The sequence below is a fragment of the Arctopsyche grandis genome, chromosome 12 (genome assembly GCF_051622035.1).
Source record: "Arctopsyche grandis isolate Sample6627 chromosome 12, ASM5162203v2, whole genome shotgun sequence".
Taxonomy (NCBI): Eukaryota; Metazoa; Arthropoda; class Insecta; order Trichoptera; family Hydropsychidae; genus Arctopsyche; species Arctopsyche grandis.
The window spans coordinates 20,696,544-20,707,006 of record NC_135366.1 but is presented as its reverse complement, the minus strand read 5'-3'; the positions used below and the strand labels follow the sequence as shown (position 1 = coordinate 20,707,006).

Sequence of the window (10,463 nt, the reverse complement as noted above, 5' to 3'; positions counted from 1 at the left end):
ACAGAATATTTGACACTCGAGTTCTCGTTAGTATGATGGACTTTTCGGCTGCCAGATGTTCGTTATAGAGATTTTAGTGACTTTTGAGCGAGCGATTTGTGACCAATAATCACCGAACCGAAAAAGCAGTGGTGTCACCGTAATGGTTTCCATGGGTTTCCGGAAACCCGTTATTTAATCTAAAAATTCATATAATTTGAATATCGTTAACATGTTCCGTCTTTCTTTCTCCCCATGGAATCGTATATCGCGAAAAAAGACGCGGCAAATCACTTCGTTCACATGCGTTTTCCGGACAACAAAAAAAACAACTTTTTTTCAAAAAAAAAAATTAATTTTTTATTATTAATTCCGTTGATCCGAATTGCAATATTTTACCGAGTGCACAATTATGTGCAGACAGGTAACTAGTTATTTATCTAATATATAATTTCGAAAGAGACTTTGTATGTATGTAAGTTTATAGTTACACACAAAAAAAATGTTAATTACATACAAATGTAATGTGTATCGGTAATCTAATATATAATTTCAAAAGAGTTAAATTTAATAAAAAATAAATGAATATTCAAATAAATTATAAAACTATTCAAATAAATTTAATAAAATATTTACTATTAGATTGGCCATGTTTAAGCGTTTTATATATAAAAAAAATACCGAGCGAAGCCTGGTAAAACCATTAGTTTATAATAAAACGTAAACGAAATAATTCAATTTATAATTATGTACGATTATTCATTATGATAGGTGTCGCTTTACTCGACGTAAAATTGAAAACAAAAGAATAAAGTAGGTACGTGGATAATTGTAAATAACCGCCATCTAAGCGTGGTACATAACATAACGCGCACTAGTGCAGTGGCGCAGATTGAACAGAAATAGTGAGAAGAGCGAGCGCTAGGCGTCTCTAAATATTTACAATGCATTTGGCGATGGAGGGGGCTAACGTCAGCCGGCGGCCCACGAGGACGTTCGCCCGGCGCCAGTCGCGGCTCGCGCTTTGGGTCGGTCGGTCGTTGCGTCCCGTGAGATTGTCGACTCCTGACTCCTGACTCCAGGCCGTGCCGTGCGCGAATCCAGCGATGCCGTGGCTGGGAGAGGTGGTGCGGCTGCCGATGCCGAGCGCCCGCCTCTACCTGTGCGCGTCGGCCGCCCTCGTCGGGGTTTCCCTCTACCAGGCCATCAGCGGAACGCGCGACCCCAACTGGAGGAGCGCCCCCGCCGCCCCCGCCGCCCCCTCCACCGTCCCCACCGCCGCCCCCCAGCCCGCCGCCCCTGCCGCCCCCCGCACGGCTGCCACCTACGCGGCTGATGTGGCCGCTTACATGGTGCAGGAGCCCGCCTGCGTATGGGTGAGTTTCTCCACCCCACCACCCCACCACCCCACCACCCCACCACCCCTTTCCGCGGCTGGCGTCACTGCTTTGCGCAACCCACCCTGTCTGCAGGTCATGGTTTGCGTAATGTCAGCTTGCTGTGTTTTTTTTTTATTATTATTTTTAGGTAAATTTTTCGCGGAATTTCGGTTTGGAAATGTCAAAATTTTGACAGGTTCACTTTTCAACCGCAGTGCTGATTCGAAAGACGAATTGAATACTGGAGAGTGTTCTAGTATTGAACGCAATATGCAATGTAATTAGTTTCGCATATGTATAGATTTGCCTGTCCCATTTCGGTATTGATGTGTGCTCTATCGGTCTCCGTGACGAGCCGGAATGTGAAATGCCGGAAAACGTAAAATATCGGAAGGCAAAGATCGAAAATCGAAAGATCAAAAAAAAAAAAGGGTGCATGGTAAACGGTACATACTCATTTAATTTTCGCGAGCAGGATACAACAGCTTTTCCTCCCGTATTCTGAGGAACGGGCTTTTCCTCCCGTATTCTGCGCGCGCACATATTAATACGGGAGGAAAAGTCTGTTCCAGTTGTATCCTGCTCGCGCAAATTAAATGAGTATGTACCGTTTACCATGCACCCTTTTTTTTTTTGATCTTTCGACTTAACAAAATGGCGGCCGCTGACTCATATTTGCATCATGTTGGTGCCAACCAGGGGCGTGCGCTGAAATTCTCTCTCGGACGGAATACCAGAGGAACAGCCTGTTCCTCTTGTATCCTGCTTGTGCACATTAAGTAAGGCTCTACGACAAAAAGAGAGAGAATTTCAGCGCACGCCACTGGTGCCAACGCTTACTGGCCGCTGATGCATATATGATTCGCGACTGCGCGAACTGCTTCAGTCCGCTGATATATTTTTGTATTACGTTTTCTTCAATCGATCTATATATATCTATATATATGTATATCATTTGGTTTTTGCCTAAGAAAAGATCTTGTTTGCACTTTTTCAGGCTACGGTTATTCTTAATGGTATTTTCTATTAGCTTGCTGTTAAAATCCCTGACATCCCTGACTATTCTCTTCTTAATTTCCTTATTTACTAGATTGTATTCTTGCTTATTATTATCCCTATCTAACTTCCTTTTATGCTTAATTAGATTTTTGGTTTCCTCTGAAATTTTGCTTAGCTTAATCTGTTTCCCGAGTCCAACTAATTTCTTACCTGTTGAGGTTAGAACCGAACTAATTACAGTGTTCAAATCCTCGATGTCTGCTTCTGGGTTTAATTTCCCGTATCGATTTCCAAGTTCGAGTTCGAATTCCTTTTTCCTAGACCTTAGTTGAGCGAAATCTGGAGAGTTACTGCATCCTTTTATTAATTTCCTACGTTCGCAATTTATATTAATGGCCATCCTGGAACGGACTAATCTGTGATCGCTACCTATATCTACTTTACTTAAAACACTAACATCTTTAACGGAGTGCAGGGCATTTGTTAAGCTATACCAGAAGGATGGAATAACGCAACTATCATTTTAATACACAAAAAAGGCGACAAAAGCGATATCAAGAACTACCGACCCATTAGTTTACTTTCAGCGGTCTACAAGCTCTTCACGAAGGTTATTACAGAAAGGCTGAAAAATATCCTCGACGAGAACCAACCTATAGAGCAGGCAGGGTTTAGGGCAAATTTCAGCACAATAGACCACCTCCAAGTAGTTGGCGAACTAATCGAGCGCGCCAACGAATATCAACGGCCATTGTGCCTAGGTTTCGTCGATTATGAGAAAGCCTTCGATACAGTTAGTCATAATGCAGTACTTAACGCTCTACAAACACAGGGAGTGCCGGAACCCTATGTGGGACTGTTAGCTGCAATATATAAGAATGCCACAGCTTCGGTTAAAATTTTTTCAGGTACAGATAGATTTAGCATAGGAAAAGGAGTAAGACAAGGAGATACAATCTCGCCCAAGTTATTCAATGCGGTGCTTGAGGGAGTTTTCAGGAACTTGGATTGGGATACAGCCGGAGTAAGCATCAATGGTCGCTTTTTGAGTCACCTTCGGTTCGCAGACGATATAGTTTTAGTAGCTCGTGATTCAGCTGACCTACTTATCAGACTAACACAGCTGGATAGGGAAAGTAGAAAAGTAGGATTAAAAATTAACGTAGATAAGACTAAACTAATATTCAATAGATATTGCATGCCTGATAGCATCCCCTTAGGTGATAAACCAGTAGAAGTAGTAAATAATTATTTATATTTAGGTCAAATAATTGACATGTCTGGTAGTAAAAATGAAGAGATAAAGAGACGTATGAAATTACGATGGAGTGCATTTGGACGGATGAATGCTGTTTTTAAATCAAAAATGCCACTCTGCCTGAAGAAAAGGATCTTTGATCAATGCGTTTTGCCAGTGATGACGTGTGGATGTGAAACTTGGACACTGAACGCCAAGATGCTAAATAAAATCCGATGCACTCAAAGAAGTATGGAACGCTGTATGCTTGGCATAACGAGGAAAGACAGAAAGCGGAACACGTGGGTGAGAAATATGACAAGGGTAGTGGACATAGTGGATAGAGTGAAGAGATTGAAATGGCAATGGGCGGGTCACGTAGCTAGGAGGATGGACGAAAGGTGGACAAAAGAAGTGCTTGAATGGTACCCAAGAGAAGGAAAAAGAGTAAAAGGAAGACCGCAAGGAAGATGGGTGAACTAAATTAGGAAAATGTGCGGAATGAGATGGATGTGTGTTGCGCAAAACAGAGACGAGTGGAAGCGTGTTGGAGAGGCCTTCATCCAGCAGTGGATGGCGAATGGCTGTAAATGATGATGATGATGATATGTATTTATTCGCATGTATCTGCGAATATATATAAAGTTTTTTTTAATTATTTTTTGTGCCGTCCCCTGGCGACGTTCAACAGTTTAACCTCGCGGCCGCGGTTTACCATGCACCCTTTTTTTTGATCTTTCGACTTAAGATCTTTCGATTTTCGATCTTTGCCTTCCGACATTTGCGTTTTCAGTAATTTAACATTCCGGCTCTATATATATGTATGTATGTACGGGTCTACCCCACGGGATCGAATGTGAAATGCACGAAAAACCAAATATCGGAAGGCAAAGATCGAAAATCGAAAGATCTTAAGTCGAAAGATCAACAAAAAAAAGGGTGCATGGTAAACCTCTCCCCCCGTCGTACATCCTCAATTAATTTGCGCGAGCAGGATACAACAGGAACAAGAGGAACAGGCTTTTCCTCCCGTATTCTGCGCGCGCACATTAATACGGAAGGAAAATCCTGTTCCTCTTTGTTCCTGTTGTATCCTGCTCGCGCAAATTGAGTATGTACCGTTTACCATGCACCCTTTTTTTATCTTTCGACTTAAGATCTTCCGATTTTCGATCTTTCCGTTTTCACATTCGGGCTCATGACGGAGACCGATTTAGCTACATATGTATGTACATATGTATAGTGAGCAACAGTTTGCTCGCTACGTTGTTAATTTGCAAAGGCTGCATTTTATGCGAGTATACACATATGTTTTAAAAAATATTATACAAATTATATACACACATATGTACATATAAAGATATCTACCATGTAATTTAGCGTTATTGACCCAAATATACATACATAGTACACTAATAAAAGTAAAAATAAATTAAAAGCTTTTATGACTTAGTTTTTTTTACCTACGACAGTAATAATAATTACGCTCGGGTATAAAAATAAGTTATTACCAACATCGTGCTATCAATTTAACCTTGTTATTTATTTTTTTAATTAGCATGCGTAAAATGAATCCCGAATTCAAATGTTGATCGTTATTAGAATGCTTGTCCTTGTTGTATGGATGTATGTATAGACGTACATATATGTATATTATTTTTTCCGAATTTAATTTTTTCTTTGTTTTTATCGATTTTTAACTTGTCCTCTGTCCAAGTCAAATCATAATGAAATTTCTGTTTATTTATTCATACATTCTCTTCCATATCTGCGACATATAAAATTTTATTGATTATGACTACTGGATTTTGTATGGGTATAATTTAACGGTGCATTTAAAAATATTTAACTTCGCCCCTTTGAACGAATCACTATTTCGAATAAAAGAAATTGATCTAATAAATATATTTCTGTTAAATAAAAAAATGTTACATTGAGCAATATTTTATTTGTTAAAATAATATTTTATTATTAAAAAAAGTCGATCATTTAACAGTTCAAAAGTGGGCAGTTAAAGATAGAATTAAAAAATTCTCACGTTTTAACTACAACAAACTTTTTTGCAGTTTAATACACAAATTCTTAAATCGCGAGCTATTAAGATTAAACACCCATTATACAGAGTGGGCCAACTTAGGACGAAATCACAAAGAAAAGAAAGCGCATGGTTTTTTTTTAGATACTTTTAAGTGTGAAAAAAATGCGGCCTAGCACATATTCAAGGCACACCGTCCCAAAATCACCCCCTGGAGTGTTTTCGGTGAAATTTTGTCCCTGTATTGATACAAGCTTAACAGTGATTGATAATGGCAAATCCCATATTTGAATAAATGTAGGAGAACCTTGTCGAAATAATAAGATCGTACGAATTAAAAATGAACTGGAAACGCCTTTTCTTGACCGCGTGCCGTTCCGTTTATCTCTATGTGTTTTAGCCCCTAGCGCTGAGATCTTTAATGCTCAGCGCTAATGCGCATTTCATTAATTTTAGGTTGCTTTATATTTTTTCTATTATGAAGGTAACTAAAACAATGGATTTGTAATTTTTCAAGTAATCAAGTATTTTTTAATTATTTTTTGTTTATTTATTTTTAGTCTTAGATTATTTTAAGTGTACAAATATTATAATATATAAGACTTTTTTCTATTGCATTTTTTTTTATTTTAATATAGGAAAAAGTATTTTTTAATTGTACATACATATATATATATATACAATTAATATTTATAAATGATGCAATATATTTTTTAATTCACACATTTTATTAAATGCTTGCGATAAATGCGCACTTGTTTTATAAAATGCGCATTTAAATTGTCCCCATTTTGTATCTCATTTTTATTATAAAATATTATCGATGTAGAATCAAATTTTCTCTTGCTCCTATAAATATGCAAATTCCCATAATGCAAATTCATGAATATATTGGCTCGACTTTTATTTACTGATTATGAATTAATCGAGGCGTAGATAAAATTGGGTTCAGTCCATTGACTGTCTCCCACTTTATATATGTAAGTGAAGCGACGCGTATCGACGGTAGGCGATCAATGATCAATCGATAACTTCAACTTGCTTCGCTTCACTGTGCACTCGACCTAAATATTATCGTGAAACTCTCGATAATCCTTTTTGAGTCTATGTACATACATACATACATTGTACATAGAGAGTGACGATCGAAGTCTCGATACAAAATCGAATTTTCTCAAACCCGGACGTATCGAATAATAACTTCGTTACACACTTCCTATATATAACATGTTATTTACGTTTAAATCGATTTTATTTATAGTTCTCCGCCAGGATGACACGATATAGACCGGTCCGCTTTAATTACGTTAATAATTCGATTACCCGTTCGCCCGGCTTTGCGCAAAATCGAATTACTTCCGCATAATTCGATAAAAATATTCTTCGCGTGAAATCCTTCTTCCACACTCTTCACCTCGCATACATACTACATAGTTAGAATTGTTTATTGATTCTTTCGACGGTCAGGTGTGTTCATAATAATACTTCCGCTTTACTTGATTTTTCCGATTTTGATAAGTTCAAATTTCATCAATCATAATATTGTTATCTTCTGTGCCTGATAGGCCATATGGTCAGACGATGCAATCTACATACGTACATATATATGTACATAGATGAGATAATGTGTTTATGTGATGATGATATTGATGATTGCGGTGCGTTCATGACTCGTGTAACACTTCTTTGAGGAATATACATACATACATATGTAGTAATGTAGTAGTTTCAAAACATTGAAACATTTAGGTTTTTGCAATTCATTGCATTGAAAATATACAGTTCGGTACCGTTTCTTAATTTTTTTTTAATAAAACTTTTCATTTCTTAAATAATTTGGTGTAATGCAGCTACTCATTTTTTTAATTTGCGTTGTAAGTGAAAGGTGTTAAACAAGTTTTTTTATATAAACCGGTTAACCATCTGATATATTAATGTTATACAAATTTTCAAGACTTTGACATTGATGAGAATTTTTTTTATTTTTAATACAATTTTTTTTACCAAAACGGTTTTTAGAACTATGCAATTTTTTTGAAAATGTCACAGTTGTTTGTACAAGATCAATTTATACCAAGGATAAATAAAAAAAATACAATATCAATATAGACCACGGGTTCCTAACATATAGGTCGCGACCCCAAAGTAGCCAGAGCGTGGTTTACTGATACAGTTATTTTGGGTGACCGTGACCGCACCGAATGTTAAAAAATCGAAAATGTTCGTTTACCATGCAGGAATATGAAAAACGGTTAGTATATACGAGTATATCAGTGGCGTGCGGTAAAACTCTCTCTCCCCCCCGTCGTACATTCTCACTTTAAATTTGCGCGAGCAGGATACAAAAGGAACAGGCTTTTCTTCCCATATCCTGCGCGCGCACATTAAACAAGGCTGTATGACAAAAAGAGATAATTTCACCGCATGCCACTAATATATATTATACATACATAGTACCGTTTACCATGCACCCTTTTTTTTGATCTTTCGACTTAAAATCTTTCGATTTTCGATCTTTGCCTTCCGATATTTGCTTTTTTGATCTTTTGACTTTCGGTGCCGTGAGGTATACCCAACTATTTTATACTAGTAGAGAGGTCGTGGGTTCAAGTCCCGGCCGGAATCGAGTAATTATTCGATCCATATACGCTGTTGATGAAATGTGGGTGGTTATTAACACCCAGATTGATCGTCTCCTGCTAGAGTTGCCGATTATCTGTCTTAATTGTTGTGACGGATCCAATAAATCGGCATTATATGCCACCATTCGGCAAATTCGAGTTTCTAGCATCTCACAATTGTTGATTATTATAAATATGCTACCTACATTCTCTGTAAAATGTGAATTTGTCGATTGTTGATTGTTTAACTGACCAGCTTGTACGTAGGTGGCTCTATTTTATTGCATAATAATATTTTTTTTCATATGCAAAAAAATCTGACCATAGGTGTCGCCTTTGGGCAACCTGTCAAGGTACCTATAGTTTCTGTAAATATGTATATGTGTTTATAAAAAAAAATGGGGTCGCAAAGGGTTTTCCGTGTGGTTACCAACGAAATTTATCAAACAAAAAAGATATTGACCATAGTATAAGTCACGCTACCGAAAAAGGTTGGGAACTTGTGCAATAGACTATCGGCATAGCTTGCTTACCAATTCCATTGACCGCCCTTACTATGATTTGTATTCTAAAATAGCATATATAATCGGACATACATATCTACATATATTTGTATGTACATAGTTAAAAAGGTTCCAACTAACATAAAGTAGGTTTATTTTTGCAAAACTACATACATATGTTCAGTTATAAAAAAAACGTCGTTGTAATTAATTTCATACTAATAATCTATTTATATAATAATTTCTAAATATATTCACTGAAAATCGTCGATTGTGTGTAGCACATGTGTGATATTTCTCATCCTGTTCTTAATCATTGCGAATAAATTTGCTTAATTTGTTTTTCCAACAAAACCGTCATAGAATTAGCATTGACCAATATTTGCCTAAATTGCATACACATTGTGTTTACCTGCACAAATTGCTCTTCTAATTAACGCCATTTTCCTCTGCACAATGTGTATGTATGTATATCTTTCATCCGTACATATTTGTACGTTGCATATATGTATTCATATTCATTTCGAAATTTAAACTCGAATGATTTTTAACTATTCAATGTCGAGAAATATTATTTCGTGAAAATATCCATATATATACATATGTATGTGCATAAGCCAATTTGTAAAAACGCTTTGTTCTTATACGACGTTCTACTTACATATACATACTTGCTCTTTTCAAATAATTCACTTGTTGAACAGATTGCCAGAATTCGATACAATTTTATTTGCATTAAGGGCAGTGGGATGGTTCACCGCCATATAATGATAAACCTTATTCAAGTAAACCGGTCAATAATTTCGCTCGAAATTTATAATGCGGTTAAACTTGTATGTGTCGATAAAATGCCGTTTTTTATCAAGTGACGTCATTTGTTTTGAAATTCCTAAAACAGAACGAGATATATTTTTAAAAGGTTCAGTTGGTTTATTCATTCGTAAACGGAATTGATTTGTACATATGTTCATTTCATCTCATATGTATATGTATGTACATAGTAGTATGGCGCTATGTTTCATCGCGTAATCTTATCCTATTCTTTATCGATAGGATTAAACGGCACACATGAACAAATTTATGCAAGTTGATGGCACGCTTTTAATCCCGGTGTGTTTATCCATGATTTTGTATAGTACACAAGTGAATAATATCAATATCAAACATTAGTGATTAGTGTACTGCTTGTTGATGTATAAAATTTGTGGTGGTTTTGGAATGGATTTGCAAAATGTATTTAATCAGTGGTTTACGGTAGAAATTTATCTGTTTCTATCGCACAGCTTTACTTAGGTGTGCGTGACTAGGGTACAGTTGCATGCTGTGACGATATACCGCATGCTCTTTTAAAAATGCATATGCATCAGTGGAGTGCCGTGACTTTTAAAACAGGGGACTGTGTATGGACAAAAAAATAAATACATATATAAATATTTTTAAATAAATAAATATTTTTAATTTTTGAATTATAATCACCTGTCTTTAAGTGATGAGTATAATTTTTCAGTTTTGTGCTAACATAAATATCCCAATTAGCCTACCTTTCATAATAACATCTTGTTGGTCTTCAAAACTTATTCTTCTGAATGATTCGTCGAGCAATCGATCGAGAATGCAATATTTCAAGGCCTCGTTATTTCTTCGTGCGCTCTGATTTGTTCTGAGGGAATCGTTTCGTGAGCCGAGTTCCTTGCCATATTTGCACTCAAG

General features: G+C 36.6%; 1 protein-coding gene across 1 annotated transcript in view; it reads left to right on the top strand.

Annotated features, from left to right (window-relative positions):
* The first annotated feature begins 987 nt into the window (after nucleotides 1-987).
* The window catches only part of LOC143920502 (E3 ubiquitin-protein ligase AMFR-like), a 65,579-nt gene continuing 56,103 nt past the window's right edge, over nucleotides 988-10,463 (top strand). Inside the window, exon 1 of the mRNA XM_077443383.1 lies at nucleotides 988-1,355. Coding sequence (XP_077299509.1) covers nucleotides 1,086-1,355 — 270 coding nt within the window. The 5' untranslated portion in view covers nucleotides 988-1,085. The remainder of the gene's footprint in view (nucleotides 1,356-10,463) is intronic.